Below are 26,107 nucleotides of genomic sequence, written 5' to 3'. Positions count from 1 at the left end.
AAATAATGACCTCTATTGTTATTGCTAACTCATGTATATTTTTTGAGATTTAGAAATATAGTGATAATTCAGTAATGCCACTAAATACTGTTTTTCATGTGGTGTTTGTTATAAACATAGATTATTTTTATTATAAGCAATTTCTGTACATAACCGACTTTTTGCAGAGTATGGATGCACAAAGTGGTAATTCATTTTTGGAAGATCCTTTATCCTTGCCTATTAAAAAAGAAAACCTGCAAGAAATAGAGCAAACAGAATATTTGTTTGTGCCTCTTGCCAAGGCAGATGATGAACAGACAGTACTTAAACAAGTAAGCTATTTTCTATTTTATCTTTTTTTAAGTTAAAAATGTAATACCTGGTTATTATAAGAATTCTCAGTTTTTCTATTTATCAGTATATTTTTATTTGCTGTTTATGGCCCACATATCATTTAGCATTGATGTCTGACATGAGATGTTTCGATGTATAGTGTAAAAAATAGTTATTAATGGAGTATAGGTAGGTGAGTAGCTTTGATGAACAGATTACCCCTAACACTTTACTGTAGATAAACATTTGTTACAATACATAACAAAGATAATACAGTGAGCTGATGCCACATGCTATGAATAAGCTGCCTTAAACATTCATTTTGTACCCAGATTCAACAAAGATAGTAGTAAAACAGTACAAAGCTATTCTTACTTTTATGAAGCAAGTTCAGTTATGAAAAGCTTTATTATAGATTTTGATATTCTGATAATCTTATAGATTATGATATTTCCCATTCTAGGTCACTGCATTTTTGTTTTCAAGCGAGACTGATGTGTTTTTTATGTTTTCACCAGAAACCTGTGTATTTACCAAACCATTTAGATTGTGCTTAGATGCAGATATTCTTCTATTGTTCAATTAATTAATTCCAATGCCTACATTATTTATCTTCTTATCCTATCAAGTCTGATTATGTACTGAAAGATGACAGTTGCATATTATTAGGGAAGCACTCAAATATTATTATGGAAGTACCCATTGGATGTGTTATTTATGTGAAAATCAATTTATTTTATGACTGTAAGAAAACTATGTTATTTGAGCTTCTGGATTCTGTATAGCATTGCAGTAAATGAATGGAGGCCCTCTTAGACTTAAAAGGCTTTTTCCTTCCTTTCAGTCTGAAAAATTCATGGAATTTCTTCTCTTGAGTACTGAAATAAAAGTTGATAGGTTGATTGGTATGTAAATGTAGAACAAGAATAGCAGAAAATTCAGTAGAAAGAAATTCTTATCTACATTTTAGTGTTAAGTGAAAACAGTGACTAAATGACCAGATAGTAAATACAATTCAGTGGTATTCGTTTCTTAATTGACATCTACATTGTTCAACTCTTTTTTACATGCAATAAAGGATGTGTTATTTCTATTTTCTGTATGATTTATATGGATTTTCAATTTAATTATTAGTAACTTATTAACTTAAAATCTGCACAAAAGTATTCACTTGCATTGGTTCCTCAGACAACTGTTCAGTACAGGTCATTAGGATCCATGGTAGTTGCTAACTCACAGCCTTATTTAAATGTTTTTATATATATTGTGGACTGTGTTGTATGATTACAAAGACTCCAATAGCCCAGTAGGAATACTAATACACATTACCTTCATGTGCTGTCATCTGTTGATACCCTTGGTAACCTATATATGAAATCTGTTCTATCAGATAATCTTTGTTGCTGATTAAGATTATCTTTACAATTTTTACAGAGTAAAGGAAGTGTGTATTATATTAATGTACTTAAAAATATAGTAATTTCTATCATTTATCATAGAATAATTAATCATATTTGTGTAGCCAGAAGATAAGAAAACCTTAAATATTTTTTGTGAAATAATGGAACCTCATCAGATACTGAGTCAAACTCGCCTATTTAGCAAACGAGAAATTAGTCATGATCAACAACAGATTATTTATAATGATTCTGAAGGTGAAATACTTTGAAGTATTCTCAAACAAGTGTAATAAAAACATTAAACATATTTATGGAAATAGGCATGTTTCCTTGTGCTGTGCTTTTTCGGTTGAAATCATATCCTATGTATAAATTTATTTATTTATTTTATCAGTTAATACACATCAGTACACCTGCAGAGGTAATAGTGATTACCTGTTCGCAGGACTGGAACTTACATACTAAAACAAAATGAACTTAATAATTAAAAAACCAGAGATATACATCTTATAAATATTTCCAACAGTAATTACCATACATCATCCTTTTAAGCATAGAATTCAAAAAATCCAACTAGGGCACCTAACAAGTTAAATCGTTAAAATTTAAGCAAAACATAAAACTTGAATACTCATTATAATCCATTTCTTAAGGTTTCTGTTATGGTACTTTTATTTCCTACCAATCTTTTGAGATCATTTGGCAGTAGATTAAATATTTTTATAGCTTTGATATAACTGCTTCTGAAGGTCATATTTATTCTCGGCATTGGAATACATTTATTTCTTGTTGTACTATTGAAATCGATGAATTAATTTTGTAATTTAATGATAAGAAAATATCTGTTCAATGTTCATCGGTAATTTCTCACTAAAATTATTTTTAGTTATTCTCAATATTCTTTTCTGGAGGGAGTGTATTAAGTATGTGCATGTTTTGTATGCGCCACTCTATGCAATAATTCTGTAATTTATTAAGCTGTGGAAAAAGTTGTAATGTATTATACTTAACGTTTTTTTGTTCATGATTCTCGATAGTTTATAAAATATAAATATTAGGTACTTTTTGATTATATACTCAATGTGTTTATCCCATTTCAAGTTTAAATCAATAATCATTCCTAAATATTTACTATATTCAACCTTTTTCACCTTAACATGGAATCTCGTTTCACCGGAATCAGGTGTCAGGTACAAGGATACCACTAGCTACGGTTACACCTGCTGTTGCTGTGAACGTCTCTGTCCCCTTCAAATTGCATATCTGCAATTAGTATCTCTCACCAAACTCTGAGTTTAGTAGTCTAAAAATGTCAAATATCCTCATGCAAATCCCATCACCATCATTAATAGTAGGAGGCTTCAATATCTACCATATTTCCTGGGGCTCATATTTCTTCTCCTATCAACAATATATGATAAACAGTGTGAGACTTGGACCTTTGTGTACTGAATGATGGATTATCATCTGTTACATCGACCACTCATATGCTTGCCGAGTTTACTCCCTTATCTTAATTGGTCTGTTTATGATGACTTGCGTGGTAGTGATCACAGACCAGTTAATATTGCATATTACATTTTATTTACCGCATTTATAAATGTTGACGCACCTTCTGTTTTTCCAATATATCTGTGTTAATATCCTGCATGGAGAATCGACCATATAAATTTTATTTTTGACCTCATGATATACAATAACAAATCAACACCACCTATTTTCTTTTAGGAATGTTTCGCTATATTCTCTCCAAGACAAACCCTGATGCAGTAGTACACACGGAAGGATCGAAACAGAATGATACCATTGGATGCATATTTATTGTTAATGATCAAACCTATATGTTTAGTCTACCTGGTATTACGAGTGTCTTTATTGCTGAATTATATGCTATAAATAAGGCTTTCAAATTATTAACCCTAAGTACCGTCATATCCTTTTTTGTAGCGACTCGTGTAGTGCTCTCCAAGCCTTAGAGAAGTTTTATTCCAGACATCCTATCGTCATGGAAATGTACAATACAATCGCTGAGTTGAATCATCGCAACATACAGGTGAGTTTCTGATCGGTCCCTTGCCACATGGGGATACTGGGTAATGAACATGCAGATTTCATTGCTAAAGGCACAGCCTTCACTACCCATGTTATTGCATCCACCTTTATTAGCTACGTAAAACTTACTCTTCACGCAAAGTGGCAAGATGACTGAACAGCTGCAGTAGATAACAAACTCTGGCACATTAAAAGTTCTGTGTTGCCGTAGCATTTCTCATAAGAATAATTCGCCATGAGGAAGTGGTCCCCTGCTGATTGCAGGTAGGACATGCAAGAGCTACTCACAGGTATCTGATGTCAGCAGTAAATGCACCAGTATGCATATGATGCGACTGTCCCTTGACTGTGCGTCACATCCTTGTAAATAGCATGCATTATGCGGCCTTGCGTTGCAAATTTAAATTGCCCGGGAACATTTGTCGAATCCTGGGCAATAACAAAGAAGTTTTGGGTCGGGTGTTTTTATTTCTTTGAAGTGTTAGTATTTTAAATACTTTTTAGTAGTGTTGTTTAATTTCTTATTTTTGTTTTATATATATATATGTATATGTATATGTAAATAAAGTTGTTAATTGTGACAGTAGATAAGTTTTAATCTGTGATATTGGTTATAATTAAATTTTTACTATGTCAGCTGTGATAGTAGTTATATGTGTTGTGTTTATTGTTTTAATTTAAGTTTATATTTTTGCTTTTGTATTTAAATTTTTTAAATTTCAAGTTTATGTTTTATTTTTTTTAATTTTTATGGTTGTCTTATTAGATTTCATATTTTATATTCTTGTTTTCCATGCAATAACGTAAAAACGTTTTTCACCCCCTCCCCAAAAAAAAAACTGATTTTTACGTTCATTTCCATGGGTACACTATTACTGTAGGTTCCGAACATAAATACTGTTTTGTCTACATTCAGTGATAACTTATTCAGGGCCAGCAAATTTGAAATATTGTGTAATTATTCATTCATTTTACTTTTAACTTCAATATAATTTTTGCTTGTCACAATTATAGCTGCATCATCTGCGTATGACAAAACCACACTTTCAGGCATATCCATAAGAACATCATTGTTATACTAGTAATAGGGGTTCTGTGATTGTACCTAGCGGAACTGTTATTGATATTTTCCGATGTTCACTTATGGCTACTCCAACTTTAACATTCTGTTGCCTGTTATTTAAATAAGTTTGCATATGTTTCAAAATTTTTCTTTTCCTACAAAATTTGTTGGTCTACAGAGTCAAATGTTTTAGCTAGGTACAAAAATGTAATGAGCATTGGATTATTTTATCTAATCCATTATGTAATTTATTATATAGCGCAGAACCTAAATATAGTTTTTTCATTTGTAGGTGATAGTGTTACACTCATATTCAACAGTTGTAAAATTTTTTTGCTTAAAATATCTCCTATTCCACAGAAATATATATCCATAATATTCGCTTTTTCTTTAGGGTTTTCAGTTTTGTTCTTGCTATGATTATAAATGTAATTTATACCATTAATTTTATTTACCTTATTTCCATTTTTTGAGTTAATAAATTTCCATAAATTCTTACTATTATCACAATTTTTTTTGACTAATTTACTATGAAAATTAATTTTAACCATTTCTATAACTCTCCTTAAGTTTTTATCATAGTTTTTTATTCAGTTTTCAATTTTTCATTGTTGGACTCTTATTTCCATTTCTTATATAGTAACTCTTTTCTCATACAGGAGTGTTTTATTCCTGTAGTAATCCACTCCTTTCTAGGTATTTTATTTCTGCTTTTTTAACTTGGCTAATATATTTGATATCATCAATACATTTCCTTATTGCTATTATGAGACATTATCAGATGTTATATTTCAGTAATATTTCATTAACCACCTTTCTTTTAAGGCCCAATATTATAATAAAATATTATTATTAATTTTTATTTTTTACAGACTATGGACCCACAAAGTGGTAATTCATTTTTGGAAGAAGATCCTTTATCCTTGCCTATTAAAAAAGAAAACATGCATGAAATAGAATATTTGTTTGTACCTCTTGCTAAGACTGATGATGAACAGACAGTATTTAAACAAGTAAGCTATTTTCTATTTTATCTTTGATTAAATTAAAAATATAAAACCGGCTTATTGTATGAATTCTGAGTTTTTCTATTTATCAATATATTTTTATTTGCTGTTTATGTCTCACTTGTCATTTAGCATTGATGTCTAACATGAGATAATTTGATTTATATTGTAAAAAACAGTTATTAATGCAGTATAGGTAAGTATATATCTTTGATGAGCAGATTGCCCCTAACATGTTACAGTAGATAAATATTTGTTACCATATGTAACAAAGAAAATACAGTGAGATAATGCCGCATGCTATAAAAAAAAGCTGCCTAAACATTACTCATTTTATACTCAAATTCAACATTGTTTACAATAATAGTATTAAAACAGTACAAATTTATCCTTTCTTTTATGAAGCATGCTCAGTTACAAGAAGCGTTATAGTTTTTGATAATCCCCATTCTAGGTCACTGCATTTTTATTTTCAAACAAGATTGATATGTTTTTAGATGTCTCCACCACAAGTGTATCTTTTACCAAACATTTAGAGTGCTTAGATGAAACATTTTTCTATTGATTGATTTAGTTAATACCATTCCTACAATAAATCTGTGTTCTGGCGCTATGAAATCTGATTATATACTGAAAGATGCAAGTTGCATACTGTTATGGAAGTACCCATTGGATGAGTTATTTCTGTGAATATCAATTTATTTTATGACTGTAAGAAAAATTGATGTTTTTTGAGCTTTTGGATTCTGTGTAGCATTGCAATAAATGTATGGAGGCCCTCTTAAACTTAAAAGGCTTTTTCCTTTCTTTCAGTGTAAAAACTTTATGGAAGTTCTTCCCTTGAATACTGATATAAAAGTTAATAGGTTGATTAGTATGTTAACGTAGAACAAAAGTAAAAGAAAATTTAGTAAATGTAAATTGTATTTTGCAGTTAGTTGTTAAGTGTAGATAGTCTACATGGGATTACAATCAGCATCTGTTCTAATAGTTTTGGTTTTTTAGTTTCTCCCCACATTGTGGGACTATTTGCAATAAAGAAGGTGTTGAGCATAATGTTTTGGATTAGAATTTTTAAATTTTTTCTAAAGTAACAACTTGAAGGTCAAATTGACCCTCCACGAAGTGCGCCTAAATATATCCGGAACAAATGGGAGAATTTTGTAAATAAACTCTACAGCTTTATTTGTAATCAAATTGTACCTCACTAGATCACATGTAGAGTTGTAACTCAAAACCTAGTCCCACCATAAGTGACCCCCACCGCAGTCAGCCATGAAAGGTCTTTTAAGGAATTCTTCTCCATCTGGACCAAGCAACACCAGAGTTCAGAAAAGGCAGCATTCGCATATTGCGGGCTGCCACTTAGATGATAACATGCAATTGGAGGCATTGGAATGCCCCAACACTACACACACGAACAAGAAAAATATAGTCCTAAATATAACCAAAGCAAATAACCTACATTTCCAGACACAATGTAAATTTGCTCATGCAGACTGGTAAACTAAAAATAATAACTATCATATAACTGGCACAAAATCCTCATCATGGGTCTGCAGGAAATAAGAAATACAGACCAGGACACCATGGATTCCTAAGGATGTAGTCTCTCTACAAAGGTGTTAGGAAGAGAGTGATGATGAAAAATGTCCCACAGTTTGGAACATTCTTTTTAGCCAAAATTAACTCCATGCAAGAATTAAAGTCAGAATCCCCAACAATATAAACACTCCCTAAAAGCATTTGCTGAAATTTATACTATAATAAATGCCAATGCACCTATTAATGATAAAAATAACTTTCCAAAAGACCATAAAGAAACAGAAGATTTCTGGGATCTAGTTGACCTGACGATAAATAACATCCCCAAAAACCATGTTAAACAATTAATCAGAGACTTCAACACAACTAGGCAGAGAAAGAAGATATGGCGACATCATCATAAAATGACCTGCCCAAATAAATCAAAAATGAACAGAGACTCATTGATCTCTGCAGAAACCACAATCTGTTGTATCTCTCAGATACAACATACAAAATTCTTTCAAGAATCATCCTAAACAGGATCAGTTCACAACTTGAGAAAGAACTAGGAGAATACTAGAGAGGTTTCAGACTATGGTGGTTTGTCCAGACCAGTTCATGAGTGTTGAGCTCATAATGGATTACAACAAAAAAGAAACTCCAGACATGATGAATTTGTAGATTTCAAGAAATTATGACTGCAAACACAGAGAATTCATATTAAAAGTTCTATGTCGCCTTGGATAAAACATGACAAAACTGACCCTCTCAAACACTCGAAGGTAAAATTCAGAGGCGAGCTCTCAGAATAGTTTGATAACATAACACGACTGTGCCAAGGTGATGGGCTCTCACCACTATTATTCAACTGGGTTATAGAAATGGTAATGAGGGAGTAGCTGTAAAAATTGGCCAAAAAATCAGAACAATTCAAATTGTTTTCGACAATGACTTGGCAGTGCTAGAAAATGATATCGACAAAGCTAAATCACAGATATTAGAATTTCAAAACATTCCAAATAAAATTGACCTCAAAATATCAGTCGTAAAGACAAAAATATGTCCCAAAAACCAACAACTTAAAAGAAATAACATAAACGGTAATAAAACCAAATAGTTACCCGATTTAAATACTGATGAGAAATAATAAAGATAACCTAAATTAAAAAAACTTGACCCAAATAATATGAAACAAACCAGCTGAAGCTAAAAAATTAACCCGATACAATAAAAAGTACCTGTCAATTAACTACAACTACACTACAACATAGTTATAAAGCCAGAAGCCACTTTTGCAGCAGAAACACTCTTCCACGTGAATAAATGATCAAAGACACAGACTCCAGAAAATTGAAAGAAGAATTGGAAGAACCTGATCAATAAAAAGTACTAGAAAGACGGGCAGTGGTGGATTGTTCTCAACAAAGTCATGCACAAAGAATTAGAACCAGTCATTGATACTTTGCGTAAGAAGAGACAAGGTTTCTTTGGAATATCATGAGGATGTAAGATTCAAGACTGAAATAGCTAATACAGTACAATCTTCACTTGAAAATCACCAAGACAGGATGCAGGTGGATGAGAGAAATAAGAGAGGATCTGAAGGAAATTGGCCTTACACCACAGATAAAATAAAATTAAACAAGAAAATCAAGAACAAAAACACTCGTTTCACACTCACATGAAAAAACTCACAACACAAACATTTTTAATACCAGAAAGGGCACAAAGATGGGAACATATGAAAAAGTACTGGTAGGGCCACAAGGCCCAACTAGTTCCAATGATGAGACTTGAATAATGGAGTAACTAAAGCGATCCTTTGCGGTCATAAATGGTAATGATAATAAAGGATGTTATATCTAATTTCTCTTTAAATGTTTTGATGTTACAAGTCAGTTATTACCAACTAGTATACATAAATAAAATCCTAAGTATTCTCTTGCATTTGTAAATTGTTCAAATGTAATTTAGAGAAAATGTTATGCAATATTTGTCTTTCAAAATGTTATGTCATCTGTCTTTTTTGACGTATTTTCAAACCAGTATAATAAATAACTTAACACTTTGGCTGCTACAAGGAACTCACACGACAGTTCAGTATAGGCCTTGAGGATCCATGGGGGTTTCAAAATCACAATCTTTTTTCTTTGTTTTTGCATATATTGTGGCCTACAATGTACGATTACAAACACTACAATGGCACAGCAGGAATACTAATGCAAGTTCCTTTCTTGACAGATATTCAGAATGATGTTGAAAGTGAAATACTCTGAAGTATTCTCAAACAAGTGTAATAAAAACATTAAATATATTTATGGAAATTAGGCAGGTTTCCATCTGCTTGTGTTTTTGCAATTGAAATCATATCCTACATATAAATTTCACTTCTAATTAAAAGTTGGTGTTCTGGTTCTGATTGGTCAATTCTCTGTAAGATGGTTGTAGAAGGTTCTTGTAAACTTTCTATAAGAAAAGGTAAACGCATATTTTTCTACTAAATTTTTAACCTTTTCACAATGGCTTCTGTGTACCACACAAGATATATGCAGTTTGGCATTACCAGAAACTTTAATAAATTTAGATTTTTAGTTAATTGCTTGCTTCCCTGAAATTTTCTTCCAAAAAATCTTTGTGTTTATTAAAGCTTGATAAAGGGGTTTGAGAGGCTGTTGTTTTGAGAAGTTTTCACACGACACGTTACTTTTTCAGATTTAATGAACATGGAAAGAGGGAAAGTAGCTGGTCAATGAAACAAGGCAGGCTGAGTTTATGCATGTGTTAGAAACATGGTATAACATTGAAATATTCTGTCATATTATGCTAAGCGATAAATAAATACCTTGGCATTTGACAATCCAGGATGGTTGTGCGAGGAAGTTTTAATACTTCAGGTCAGGTTATATGACACCTCAGTTGACTCACAAACTTCTAATAGTTCATGGAATACTACTTGATATTATGTTTCTGGCAACTCTTTTGGTATTGTTTCTCCAAATTTTTTTATTCTGTAAGAACTAACTTTTCTTCTATTTTATAAATATTAATTGCCTAGGCGTGATACTTACATAATGTTTAATTGTGTTTGTTTATTTAAAACATCTGCATTTATGCAAAATATTTTTAGATAATAAATTAAATTGACCTTTTATTCTTGTTACCTGTATTTAATTTCTTAATTTAGAAATTCTATGGTCTTTCAGTTATTCCATAAAACTGGTTTTCTTGTGGTATTTATTAAAACATACATTATTTTTTTAATAAATCGTTTGCTTATATAACCGACATAGGTTGGTGCTTTGGAACACCTGTTGATCCGTAACATATCTTAAAATATCTTTGATAATACAGGTAGCTCCAAGGTCTAGACTTTATCAGATGTTATGTTTCAGTAATATTTCATTAATCATGCTTATTTTAAGTTCCACTATTATAATAAAATATTATTATTACATTATATTTTTGCAGAGTATGGATGCACAAACTGATAATTCATTTTTGGAAGAAGATCCATTATCCTTGCCTATTAAAAAAGAAAGCATGCATGTAGTAGAGCAAACAGAATTCTTGTTTGTACCTCTTGCCAAGACAGATGATGAACAGATAATATTTAAACAAGTAAGCTATTTTTAATTTAACTTGGTTGAAGTTAAAAATATAAAACCTATGTATTGTAAGAATTCTCAGTTTTTCTATGCATCAACATTCTTTTATTTACTGTTATGGCCCATGTAAGTTTAGCATTCGTGTTTAACATGAGATATTCTGATTTGTAGCGTAAAAAAAAAAGTTATTAATAGAGTGTGTGGTGGTTTGCCAATTTTACAATATACAAATGTTTTCTACTGCAATATGGTACAAATAAAATGTAGTGAGTTGAGTTGAAAATGTAGTGAGATTAAACAAAGGATGTTTATTTTCTCTATAATTTATTTGACGCTTTCAAATTAATTATTACTACTAATTAAATATAAATCACTAAATAAGAGTGTTCACTTTAATTTGTACATTGTTCAAATAGAATGTATAGAAAATTTCAAGCAATATTTAGGATCTGACAATTTTAAAGTATTCCCAAACAAGAATAATAAAATAATTAACACATTGGTTGTCACAAGGTACTCATTTGTTCCTCACACCACTTTAAAGTACAAGCTATGAGGATCTGTGGTGGTTCCTAAGTCACAACCTTATTTCATTGTTTTTATACATATTGTGGCCTGTAATGAATGTTTATGAATACTGCAGCAGCATAGTAGGAATACTAATACACATTCCTTTCATGTGCTGTCATCTGTTGACACTCAGTAACCTATACATGAAATATATTTAGGCAGATGTGTTTGTTAGTGATTAAGACTATGTTTACACAGTTTTTAGGGAGTGAAAGAGTGTGTTTTATTTACATGTCTTAAGTATATTTATGAGGGATATCTCTAAAGTAATAACCGCTGGAAAATTTCTCTCCTTAAGGTTGGTAAACATTTTTCATTCATGACGACACTAGTAATGTACACACTGCATTGTTGTCGTTGTTGGGTAAAGTTAACAAAAAACACACACCTCGTATTTGCCAAAAGAAATTGGACTTTAATTATGTAAAACAACTGAACTTATGTTAAAGCATAACCTTAAATTAAATGAAATTATGAAATAAACATAACTTAATTTCACATAAGAAATATCAACTGAAATCAGCATATCAGTAATAATAATATTAAAATGAGATTTACAATTATATAATTAGAAAAACAAAAACATCAATAAACATAGTCTGACTGGAAAACTATTACATTACTGACATATGCTGTAATATTGAAAAATTAGCAATGAACAGATGTCATTAACTTAGAAAAATAAATTACAGTAAATCTTAATTATTGGCACTGGTCTTTCCTGATTTATGAACAACAAACTTATCATTAAATAACTAAAACATGTAATTCTAGTTTAGTGTAGAAAAAAGGCCACAATGATATTCTAGTACAAAAAGAATTAATTACAATAATCAAATTGAAATAAGTAAACATATAAATAGAGTTCACTTTGGTAAATAAGCATTCTTGAAAATATAAAATTACAAAGAAGTCCTAAAACATAACTGCACATTAGGATTAATTTGCTTTAGGTTAATTTAAGAGAAGTATTATGAATACAGTTCATGAATAGAAAAGAATTAATCTCAGCGATTAACAAGTTACAAGAATAAATGATAGAGTTAATTACAATAACAACAAATTGAAATTAATTAAGCGCTGAACGATGACACAGCCTTATATAAATCACCTGTCGTGACTGTACTTAAGTGAATAAATGGTTTTTAAACTAAACTTGAAATTGAAAATGCATAAGGTATGATGAATTGAATGTTCCACAAATTTTTAATGATAAAATAACTGTTTAACGTAATAAATAATGAAAATTTAACTTGCCTGTAGCACACAAATATTAGTAAGAGACGAACTCGTGAATGAATGCATACAGTAATCCTGGACGTAGTCCGCAGTGGTGTATCAGGAATACGGGGGGTGAGAACGTGGTTTAGAGGTTGAGCAGGACGTGGCGTCTCAAAAATGTAGCAACGAGTTTAGAGAGATTGTGCATCGATGAGAATGTAATCAGCAGCTAGAGAAGATTCGGCGTCGAGAGCAGTTTGTAGTAATTGAAGCACTTTCGGCATAGAAGTAATGTACAGAATGTGAAGATTACACTTGACAAAGAAACGAGGCAAAAACAAAACATAAAGATCGGTGAAATAACGAACCACTGACGGGTATAACTAGAGATAATTTTGACAGAGAAATACCGCAACTTGTATGCGAGTATGAATGCGATGAAAATATTAGCACAAAGTTGGAGAGCGAAAAGTCATAGGCGTCTTTACATGGTGAAGTCTGGTCTACTCTGACGAAAAGATAGCATGAGTGAAAGGAGGGGGAAACCACAGCTAGGCAGTGGACAGGAGAGAGTGTGTGTAAAAAACAAGAGAAGTGTCTTAGTGTTAGTATGAGAACGATTAGAGAAAACGTGTTTGAATTCGAGAACGAAGACATAACAAAAATAATTTACAAGCAAGCACTAAATAATTACGTAAGACAGATAAGAAATAATTCTGAATACGCAAGTTGAAGAAATGACATCAGGGCCGACAAAGAGAAATAGACTTCTAGGAACTATGACAATATTGAAATTAGTTGAGAATAAAAAACACTAAGCCAAATATATACATTAAGATTAAACAGCATGGAAATAATGCGTGATAGAACACCATAACCTTGAATTCATTGGAATAAAACAACTTTACGCAAACGGCGTAAACAGTCGTGTTATAGTATCTTTGATTATGTGTGAGTTATTATGTTATAAAATGAATAGGAAATTTGATGTTGCCGTTGACTGTGAAGTATGTGGAGTCATACGTTTTTTAAATTATCAAAACATTAAGCCAGCTGAAATTCATAGGCAGTGGGTTGCTGTGTACGGTGATAATGTAATGAATGAAAGAAACGTCTGAAAATGGTGTGAAAGTTTTAGAAATAACAGAATTAGTTTTTATGATGAACGTTCAGGAAGACCCTCTATAATCACCGAAGGTATATTGAAACACATCAGTGGTGAAATCAGAAAAGATCGTCGCTCAGTGATTTCCAACACAACCCTTCTTTTTCCTGATACTTCAAGAGCTGTTATTGATCGCATTGTTCATGACCATTTAGGCTTTAGACAGGACTGTGCACATTGAGTGCTGCACATCTTGACGGAACATAAAAAAGTCTGAAGGGGATCTGCTTTGGATTTTTGGCGTACTACACAGTAAAAATTAAGTTCCTTAATTCAGTTGTTACTGATGATGAAACATGATTTTGTATAACACACCAGAGAGAAAACGGCAGTCAAATGAATGCCATCATCCTCAATCACCAATCAAAACAACAAAGGTCAAGCCACAGTCTTTTGTATGCTAACTGATGGCCACAGTGTTTTGGGATTGGTTTGGCATACTGCTGATCAATTTCATGCCATGAGGAATGACTATAAATGCAGAAGCTACTACAAAACTATGTAAGTTACGGCACATCATTCAAAATCAATGACTTGGGCTACTTACTGACGACTTCATCCTAGCACACAACAATGCACGTCCACATGTTGCGGGTCCGACACATGACTTACTGAGAACATTTGGATAGAAAATTTACCATTACCCATCATACAGTCTGGACTTAGTTCCTTCTGATTACCATTTGTTTGGAAAATTGAAAGAATTTTTGAGTGGTAAGCAATTTGCGGCTGACAATGAACTTAAAAATGTTGTTACTCACAGGCTAAATGGACTGCCGGCAGAAGAATATGATGAGGGTATATTGAAGCTGGTGGATCGCCACAATAAATATCTTAATTCATGTGGCCATTATTTAGAGAAATAGTATAAGGTATGTAGTTTAAGAGAAATATAATATATTCAGTTCAAATATTCAAAGTTTTCAGAATAAATTTTTTTACAATGAAACAGCCTTTACTTAAGAGATAATCTCTCTTATATAACTAAATATAATAGTAATTACTGTAATAATGTATTAAATAATAATCACATATGAGTAACAAGAGGTAAGTAAACCTTACTTATTTTTTTTTAAATAAAGAAGCCTCGTCTGGGACCAAATCAAATTCACCCTGTTACCAAAGGGGAAATTGTTCATTAACGAGACAGATATTCAGAATGATTCTGAAGGCGACTTTTGAAGTATTCTCAAACAAGTATAATAAAAAAAAAACTAAACATATTTATGTAAATAGGCTGTTTTCCTTTCATCTGCTTATAAAGACGGTAAAGACATTTTATGTTTCACTCTGAAGATCATCTTTTGTTGGCCTTTTCAGAATAGGCAATTAAGGTTTCATCATGCGTTACACATCTCTAAGCTGATAGTATATCGGGGTATGTGATCAAATGTTTTTTTTTGGATGTATGACTCTCAACCACTGTGAGACAAAAGTAACAATCTGAATTGTGATCATGGGGTTCCCTTCAGATGACAGGCACAGCAGAAGGCATTGAACATCTTTTTAGCTATGCTCGAAGGTCAGTTGCACAAGTTGAACAACACATATGTGGGGTGCATGGTTTGTTCTGGTCTCCGACCAGGGAACCAAAATTAGCTTTCTTAACTAATGAAAGATTGTCCTCCTATTGGATTTCATCATAAATTGTCCAGAATATAACATAAAATATTGTTGTTATTCCCAAACTTTCAAGAAGACATGTTAAAATTTAGTAATAATAATCACAGCTGATGAAGTTGTTATTTTTATCTATCGCTGCAAAAGATTCTTATTCTCTAAAACTGACAATACAAAGAATAATATTACCAATATTGCTTTTTATTATTTATTTATAACATTTGTGGGTTTTTAAAAATTTTTAATTTTATAACTTGTCCATATTTATCTTTAAATCTGGTTTTCCAGCTGTATGCTAAAATCCTGGAAACATGTAGTGGCGAACTGGACAAGAATGATGTTAAATTCATGCTGTTTTGAAATTACTGTTATTGAATACTTGTGTACAACTAATTACTAATCAATGACCATATTGCATGCTCTATCTAAACTCTATACTATAATTGATTAATGGCAAAAATAGAACATTCAAATAGTGTAAGTTGGATATTATCAACTTAAAAAATAAAATCTCCTTATGCTGTGATTTATTTCATTCTTTAATAAGAATGAACTAAATCTTATAAATATTCTTATCTTTAATAAGAATGAATTAACATGGAGAAAATATTTCTATGTTAATTGACAGTCTAATATTATTTAAAGATAATCTACATTACCAGCTATTTTAACTTTCTGACAGGCAGAGTTAGCTTTCTTCAGGCAAACAGTGGTGGTATTTTTAATTGTTCTACTCATTGATTTCAACAGAATTAATTTTTGATACATTTAACAAAATTCTATTTTCAGCAAGCAATCGCCTTATTTGAATAAAGTTGGATTCAATCTGCTACCACCTCATAACTTTTTCCGATGTAATAATGTGATGTGTCAATGGAAAATTAAAAACTAAATTCCTCAGAGGTTTCTGTTAAGCAGGTAATCCATTTGTATAATAAAAATAAAATTAGGGTTAATGTTGATCCCTGCAGGAGTCCATGTTTAACTGATCCTACAGCACTTCAAACTTTATCATTAATTCTTATACTCAAATTCTAAATTCAAAGTCTGATTTACACCAGTCACATAAGATTCCTCTTATCCCCATTATTTCCACTTTAAATAATAATTTATAATGTTCTATCATGTTGAATGCCTTTTGCAGATCTAGATACAGATTTGCAACTTTGGCATTTTTATGACGAAAGTAAACTTATCAGAGCTAACACAGATTTTACTTGCAATTGAACATTACTTTATACACTTAATTTTTACCACAGGGATAAAAATATACAATTCATATAGTATGGTATGTGAAAGTTATTAAAAATCGTTACCGTAACCAAGTCCATATAAATATTACATACAAGTAATAACGCATTATTTTTCCATTGTAACTAGAAAGTATCAAATACTTTTAGCAGTATCTACTTCAGCCTCATGTATTTTAAGTTACTATGATTCTATTTATTTTGTTCATACTAACATAAGAACAAATGAGGGACTTAACTAGTTTCCACTGACAATGACAATTTTTTTATTTGTATAAAAAAATTATACTTGTTTCACCATTTAACCTATTTTTATACCTTTGGTAATAACTCCTTTATTTCTCATTATAAAGCTTTCTACATAGCATTTTATTTAATTTTTTTATTCATGTATTTTACCTATTTGTTATTAATTCAAAGTTTTAACTTGAATTAAAATCTTTAAGTTAGTCATGAATTAGACTAATCAAATTAATATTAAAAAAGTAGTTCAATATTTAACTGGCAGTGGGAAAGCTTAATAAAAAAATATCAAGGCCTTACAACACAAATCACATATGGTCGCAATAGTGGACAAACCACCACACCTGAAATGTAATTTCAGTCAATTTTGAGAAAATCTGCAAGTCACACTACCTGTAAGGAAAAAACAAAACTTACTTTTCTTTCACCGGCACTACAGTACAATGTGAACCTTGGCCTGTTGGAACCATGTCTTTTGCTTTTATCCACCACTACCTGATGCCCAGGACTCTTAAATCACTCTTTACATCCTCTATCCACCTTCTTCTAGGCCTTCATGTGTTCTTGTTCTAAACATTTCCCCTCTGACCGCGTTAGGCATTCTACGATTCTCCCCATCCTTGTCACATATGCCAACCATCTTATCCTGCATGGCTTGATGTCTCGCACTCTCATCACGATATAGCCTGTTATCGCTTCATGCCACCCATCCTCAGTTCTTACAGATCCCACAATTCTTCTCATAATCTTTCTTTTAAAAACCCATAGCAATGTCTCATCATGACCAGGCCCCTGACCTGTAAGTTTCTACAGGCTTTAATTTTGTAATGTATGTGTTACTAACTTGACCTCAGGCTGAGAAAATATGCTTTATTTCCAGCTGCTATCCAGCTTATTTTTTTTTTAATATTTAAACTCCTTTACTGCTTCAAGTGTCACATCATTAAATGACAGTTCTCAAACCAGTCTTCCACCTTCCTCCTGTTGCCATTTTAAAGTATTTTATCTTTTCCATATTAATTTCCAGACCCACTGCCTTAATTATTTAAAACTTAATTATGGCTCCACAGGAGAATCGATTGTAATTATAATTGTTAGTAAGAAAACAAATTTATAAAGTTTTGTGAATCTTGCATCAGACAGAATTAAAAAAAAAAGCTATAGATGTATTTCTTGAAAACTAAGTGTGACTGGAATAAAATTTAAGGATTTTTGGTATTTAGCAGTTATGTTTTAATCATTTCACTTGTAGTTTCTCAGGAAACTAAATCATTGTTCCACAGTGTTATCTTTGACATTTTAGTTAGCTCCAAGCTCTAGACTTAATCAGTTGTTATGTTTCAATGTTATTTCATTAACCTAGGTTATTTTAAGTCCCACTATTATAATAAAATATTATTATTACTTTATATTTTGTTTCAGAGTATGGATGCACAAACTATTAATTCATTTTTGGAAGAAGATCCATTATCTTTCAGTATCAAAAACGAAATGAAGCATGAAAAAGAGCAAACAGAATATTTGTTTGTACCTGTTCCCAAAACATATGATAAACAGACAATATTTAAACAAGTAAGTTTTTTTCTATTTTAACTTTGTTGAAGTTAAAAATGTTAAACCTACTTATTGTAAGAATTCTCAACTTTTCTATTCAGCAAGATATTTTTATTTACTGTGTATTACCCATATATTGTTCAGCATTCATGTGTTAACATGATATATTTTGACTAATAGTGTAAAAAAAAATTTGTTAATAGTGCAAGTAATTACCTTTGATGAAACAGATTGCCATACCATTTTAGAGTAGATAAATATTTTTTTACAATACATAACAAAGAAAGTACAGTGAGCTGATGTCTCATCCTGTACACAAAGCTGCCTATAGATCATTCATTCTATACCCAGATTCAACGCTGTTTACAAAGGTAATAGTAAAACAATACAATTCTATCCTTGCTTTTTTGAAGTATATTCAGTTACGAGAACCTTTATTATAGTTTTTGATAATCCCCATTCTAGATCACTCCTTTTTTTGTTTTCAAACAGGATTGATGTGTTTCTTTATGTTTCCACTAATTAGCTGTGTCTTACCAAACCATTTAGGTGGTGCTTAGGCGCACACATTTTTCTATTAATCTATTAGTTTAATGCCATTGCCTTCAATATTTATATGCTCTGGCGCTGTAAAGTGTGATTATATACTGAAAGATGACAGTTGAATACTATTATAGAACCACTCACACAGATGAGTTACTGCTGTGAAAATCAGTTTATTTTAGGATTGTAAGAAGAATAAATGTTTTTCAGCTCCATAAAGCTAATAAATTATTATTATTTTATATTTTGTTGCACAGTTTGAATGCACAAACTGATAATTTATTTTTGGATGAAAATGCATTATCCTTCAATATTAAAAAAGAAATCAAGTATGAAATTGAGCAAACAGAATGTTTGTTTGCACCTGTTGCTGAGATAGATGATAAACTGACAACATCTAGACAAGTAAGATATTTTCATTTACTGTTTAATGACCTACTTAATATTTAGCATCCTTGTTTAACACTAGATACATTGATTAAAAGCGTAAAAGAAATGATGAAAACAGTATGTGGAGGATTGTAGCTGAGCTGACATGAGTCACAAGTCACTCCTGAAAAGTCATTGCTTTTGAAAAAGAATAAACATGTCATGCCAGGTTTTATAAAAGGTTTCTGGTTTCTTTTCATGGTGTCAAAATATACTGTTGCTCATCACACAACATACCTACTGAAGTGCAGTTGATAGATTTTTGCAAGTAAATTTATAATCTATTCATAGAAACCAGCTTTGTAATGAACATTGTTGTCCTCAGAAAACTACTTCGATGGATCTCTTACGGTGCTGTACATGTTTCACAGCCATAAATTCTGTAACATAACAAATTGTTTATCTCCCGACAGACAACGTATGTTGTATTATTGCTGTTGAAACATACATCAAACACATATATGAATAAACATAGGAAATATTATACTTCCTAAATCCATTCCTATTGGTCTTTGAGGTTACTTTTCAAGATCTATATTTCATATAAAGGTTTTGGTGTGGTATTTGAGGGTTCCTAGGGATTTTTAATGTGGTTTTATGTCATTTTTCTAGGGTTTTTCAGTGCTCATTGATAGAATCATTTTTTTCATGTATATTAAATTATAATCAATAATTATATTATAATAAAATGATTATACAATAGTAATATGAGTATTGCATAATATAAATCTGAAAATTAGTGGAATGGATTGAAATGTTAGTATCTTTTTAACAAAACAAAACTTGCCTTTTTGAAGCCATAGAACACATCAGCTTTCTCAAAACAAGGAAAACTTCTTAAAGTTTCCTTTCACAGAGAATTTAATTTGTATTAGATGGCAGCTTAAAGTAAATTTGTGCTTAAATTGTAGGCAGTTCATAAACATAAACTAGAAACTGTTGAAAACATTCCCAGTATTGAGTTCACTTTTAACAGTTTCTGGCCAATAACTTTTGAATCGCTATATTTGGGACGAGACTGACCATTTAACAAATTGCCTTTTTACAGTTGTTTTTTCTGCTGAACTAACTTTGCACAGATTTGCTGAGACTATGTCGCATACTTGTAGGTATGTCTTAGCTTTTTCTTCATCAAGTACTGGTGGTCTATCACTTTACTTGTATTTCTTTACTGAACCAATCTCCCCAAAGTCTTCAGTTTGTGTTCTTATACTATATCGATTAGGAACCAGTGTACCTGGAAATCTACTAAAATACTAGTCTTTCACTGTCTGTATATACTCTCCATGCTTATGAAGATGTATTAAATGACAAATATTCTCTGTTCGCTGTAAACATGGAAAGACAGCCTCAGTCGTTCAAAGAAGTGAGCAAACGGTGACAAACAGATGTCAATAGTGACATCTTCTTGTGTTCAGACATCCTGATTGGCTCATGCAAGCTTACTGCACACAATAGAGAATTACCAAACTTTGTAGGAAACATTACTCATAGTACACAGAATAAAATCCTTCAACCTGTAATCATTTTTATATAGGTGTGTAGTTACATTTCATGCACTGGATTATGAACTTCCTGTTAGAGTTCGTGCTTTAGAATGATAAATTTTCATGTTAAATGGTAGCAATGAATTTACATTGACAGAATGTGATATTGCTGGACATTTTGTCAAAAAGATGCTAATCATGTTACTCAAAATATTATATCACCAAAATAGCTGTGAATGAAATGTCTGTGACTTTGTGTGAGCTATGAAGGCTGTGAAAAATTCCCCCTCCTTCTTTAACAATTTACCATAAAACACAAACATCAATTCAGTGTTTGGTTCGCCCTATTAACCAATTTTAGAGATCTTAGCAATGAAATTTAATAAATCTGTGTATAAAGAGATGTTTTCACCATTACTGCAAATTTGGTAATATTGACTAATGAAGAAAAATAAGTAACTTCATAATCAACTAATTTTTTCTAAGTGATGTCTTATCAGATTTGGATATCAGGTATTCATACACGCTAAGATGCTAATGTACAGTTTTATCACATTGTTTGGCCAAAATTGTGCAGGAGTTTTTTACCAAATCTTGATACAATGAACTGTGGCGTTGATGCTACAACAAATTCAGAATTGATGCAAAATGATGTTCACTCAGTAACACCAAATGTGTATTGTTAATGCTACATGTCAATTTTCCCTCATAATGTTCTCTTAAAATCAGAAAACTGTTAAAAAAATTTTAAATAAGACAGTTAAGTTTTTGTTACTTTTATTATTTTTACTAAACAGTCTGGAATTATCAGAATTCTTTTCTATTCTCTCACAAAATTGAGTTGCATCCTAAGACCAAAATTTGTCAAAAAAGAAATAGTTATGTATAACTTATTCCTCAGCAGGTTATAAATTGTATTACAAACTTCTGGTATGAATCTAAATATACGTGATTTAAAAACTGCATTTCTCAAGAAATGTGTAGCTCACTCTTGCAGATAAAATAATTTACAATTATTTTAAGTTTTATTGCAGCAGACATTGCTTTTCTCATGGTATTCTGATTTTTGTGTATCAGAATGGATTAAAAAAACTTTTTTCATTTTCATGGCAAATTATATATTTTTGGGTCTTCAGTATATAATTTTTTCACTGTTAACTTGAATCACACATCGAATACTTAACCTGTTTTCTTATTTTTCATTTCATTCAATTCTTCCAGTGGATTAAAATCTAATAATAAATTTAAACTGATCATATTACTCTTCTCTGTGCTTGATGTTATACGAAGAAATTTAATGACCAATATCTTAATCCAGGATGAGTTTGGAAAATATGTACACTTATTGCCAGATTTCTATTTTCAGTTAATACAAGTATTAACAGAACTAAACTTAAGTAAATTTTTTTTATATATTTTTTTTTATTTTATTTGCCATTATAAAATTGTCTACTGTCAGACCAGTTTTAGTTTGTATGCTATGTAGCAGATAGTTTAGGGATTGTTAAATTTTGTTCCTTATGTTTTAAGTGTTTGTACTAATGAAATTTTTATTTTTACTACTTAAAAACAAATATATTGTGCTTGCTTAAATATGAAGATAAGCTATTTTATATTAGAGTATAAGTTGTCAATTTGTAGTTGGCATTATAAAAATTAATAAATTTGTCCGATAGATTTTTAACTTAACAGTTATGTTAATTTTTTAGGATGTTAATGAAGAAGCTATCGGTGATGTGGAGGAAAGAAGTACTGAAAGTAGTTTACAGACTTCAAAATGTGCAGTTTGCAATAAATTACAAAATAAGTGTATATGTGATAATGTTGTCGGTAAAGAATATGATGATTTCAACACTTTTTCTTTTGAAGAAAACTGCTTGCAAATTACAGAAAGAACAGTTAAAGAAATGAACATCATATCTTCTAATCTTCCTAATAACACATCTGTTTTTTGTCAGGAGTCTTTCGCTCAGAAATCTACTTTAGAGTCACACTTATCTAATCATGTTGTAAAAAAAAAATTTACATGTCATTTTTGTCAAAAATGTTTTAGTAAACCATCTGCTTTAAAAACTCATCTTACTGTTCATACTGGTGAGAAGAATTTCTCTTGTAATTTTTGTAAGAAAGCTTTTAGTCGAAACGGTCATTTAAAAACGCATCTCTTTATTCATACTGGTGAGAAGAAATTCATTTGTAATTTTTGTAAGAAGGCTTTTAATACTAATGGTCATTTAAAAAGACATCTCTCTATTCATACCGGTGAGAAGAAGAAATTCACATGCAATGTTTGTCAAAAATCCTTTGGTTGGAAAAGTAGTTTAAAGACTCACCTCTCTATTCACACTGGTGAAAAGAAATTCATATGTAACTTTTGTAAAAAAGCTTTTAATCAAAGTGGTAGTTTAAAAACACATCTTTCTATTCATACTGGTGAGAAGAAATTCATTTGTAATTTTTGTAAAAAAACTTTTAATCAGAGCGGTAGTTTAAAAACACATCTTTCTATTCATACTGGTGACAAGAAATTTGCTTGTAAGTTTTGTATGAAAACTTTTAGTAGTAAGAGTTATTTAAAAACACATCTCTCTATTCATATTGGTGAGAAGAAGAAATTCACATGTAATTTTTGTCAAAAATCCTTTAATTGGAAAAGTAGTTTAAAGACTCACCTCTGTATTTACACTGTTGAAAAGTAATTCACATGCAATTTTTTTAAAAAAACTTTTATCAGTGTGGTATTTTAAAAACACATCTTTCTATTCATACTGGTGAGAAAAACTTCATTTGTAATTTTTGTAAGAAAACATTTAGGCTTAGGTGTAATTTAAAATCGCATTTCTCTGTTCATACTGGTGTGAAATAATTCACTTGTGAAAGCATTTAGTCAAACGAGTAATTTAAAATTGCATCTCTGTGTTCATACTGGTGAGAAAAAATTCATTTGTAATTTTTATAAGAAAACATTTAGTCAAACGGGTTATTTCAAAACACATCTCTATTCATATTGGTGAGATGAAATTCATGTTTAAATTTAAAAAAAAAACCATTTTTTCAAAACCGTCATTAAAAAATGTATTTCTCGATTTGTTTTTTATATATTATTGAATACACTATTCAGAACTAATCAGTTTATAAATAAAATCATTTGGAATCATGTATGAACAATTCTATTAATAAAGTTTTTTAATAACTTTTGTATTACGATTCATTTCCTCTACATCAGTTTGTCTAAAAAGTATCGATCCTTTGGAGGCCAAAATTGAGAATACATTTATTGATACTAAAAAATAACATTTTGAGACCACATGCATCTTTTTTTGATACTCTTCTACCATTTTTCTGTCAACATCATGTACCTTATGCTATAGAACCTCTATGGTTTCTATTCATTAAAATTGCGACACATTGTTTTCGCTGATGTTTTTTGAAACTAATTTAACACCTTTCAGAGAGTTGTTGCAGAGACTGAAACAAATGATGTGCTGATGGTGGTAGGTCCCGACTATATGGTGGATGCATCAAAACCTCCAGTAAAGTTCTCTCGATTGCTGGCAGGTCATTAAAGATGTACGCAGTCTAGCAGTTATAAGGGTGGTGTATGACATCCTTTCTGTTCACTGATTCAGGCCATTTCTTCTGAATTGCTGCTAGTTGCAATCACACTAATTGTCAACAATACAGTTATGAGTTTATGGTACTGCTTGGTGGCAGCAGCTTGTGACTCAATGCTCTTCTAATCTCACGAAACAAACAGCATAATCTTCTTGGCTTTCAGTGGGAACTTTGCCACAGACTCTGGAGTTTCTCCTCGCTTCAGTCACAATCTTTTTTGCACATTTTTTTCTTAGGTTATCCACGTTTCATCACTGATGCCAGCTTTCTCCGAATTGTTTAACATTGTGTGGTGATGGGTATTAGGTCATTGGGAATTTCAGATGGTTTACATGTGTAGACTTTTGCCAAAATATCATTCACTTTTTCTGTGGTTGGTCATCCACTCCAAGGAGCATCTTGGACATCAAAATTTCCAGAACAAAAGCCAGAACAATCTTCTGGCTGTTGCTTTTGATAACATACCTTGCCCAAGAACAGCAGAAGTTCTTCATGGGCCTGTGCACCATTTGCGTTTTTAACGAAATAAAATTGTAAAATGTTCATCAGTTTTGCAGAAAGTCCACTCATCTTCACAGCGCAATACCTTATGTCCAAGTATAAGAACTCCCAACATTTTTTTGTATATCTATTAGCTTCAAACTGCCGGCTCTCAAATGACATTCGACCTGACCCAGTAAAACTCATATACCGTGAGATTTTGGACAATAAACTATCTAGTGCACAAAATGGTCAGTAGTTTTTAGAATACCTATTATTAATCCATAACAAACTAACACTATAAGTTTAAGACATTGTTACAAAGATCTTCATTAAATTAAGTGTATGTTAGAACTAATTGAGAAAGAATATTAAAAATTGTATGCACATATATCTATAAATATAAAATAACATGTTGTGAGTCATTAAATAATAAACATCCATGAATCGCTAACGAAGATTAATTGATGGAAATAAATAATTTAAAATAAAAAATGTACGCATATATATTGAAGTGTAATTCTTCAAAAAATGTTGAATAATATTTAAACCAAAGGAGATAGAACATAAGAACAAAAAAATATATTTCAATCTTAAGAGGTAGGAATTGATTTTTTTGAAAAGAAAAAGATAAATTTTCTCTAAAATGCCACTGAAGAAAATTGAAATCTATTTTTCTGTGATATCCCCCACCTTCTGAATAAATTTTCATTTATAGAAATATTTGAGCCAAATTTGAAGAAAATCAGTTCAGTCAATCCTGAATATAAGGCAAAAAGCAGTGCGACACACACACACACACACACACACATACATACATACATACATCATGTTTTTTGGTCTAAATGAACTAAGTGGACCTTGAAATGTAAAGATTTACAATAAAAAACCCAATACCCTATCTTTGACATTACCTTTTAATATACCTATTTTAGCCACATTCAGTTATTTATAAAATAAC

General features: G+C 31.0%; 1 protein-coding gene across 1 annotated transcript; it reads left to right on the top strand.

Moving 5' to 3' along the window:
* Positions 1 to 170: 170 nt before the first annotated feature.
* LOC142322420 (uncharacterized) lies at positions 171 to 24,173 on the top strand. The gene is made up of 5 exons (XM_075361482.1): positions 171 to 314; positions 5,703 to 5,843; positions 10,833 to 10,982; positions 18,461 to 18,610; positions 22,761 to 24,173. The coding sequence occupies exons 1-5, from the start codon at positions 171 to 173 to the stop codon at positions 23,748 to 23,750; spliced, it is 1,575 nt and encodes a 524-aa protein (XP_075217597.1). The 3' UTR covers positions 23,751 to 24,173.
* Positions 24,174 to 26,107: the final 1,934 nt, after the last annotated feature.

Source organism: Lycorma delicatula, chromosome 3 (assembly GCF_047948215.1).
Source record: "Lycorma delicatula isolate Av1 chromosome 3, ASM4794821v1, whole genome shotgun sequence".
NCBI lineage: Eukaryota > Metazoa > Arthropoda > Insecta > Hemiptera > Fulgoridae > Lycorma > Lycorma delicatula.
Note: the sequence above shows the minus strand (reverse complement) of the source record. Positions and strands in the feature narration are given on the sequence as shown.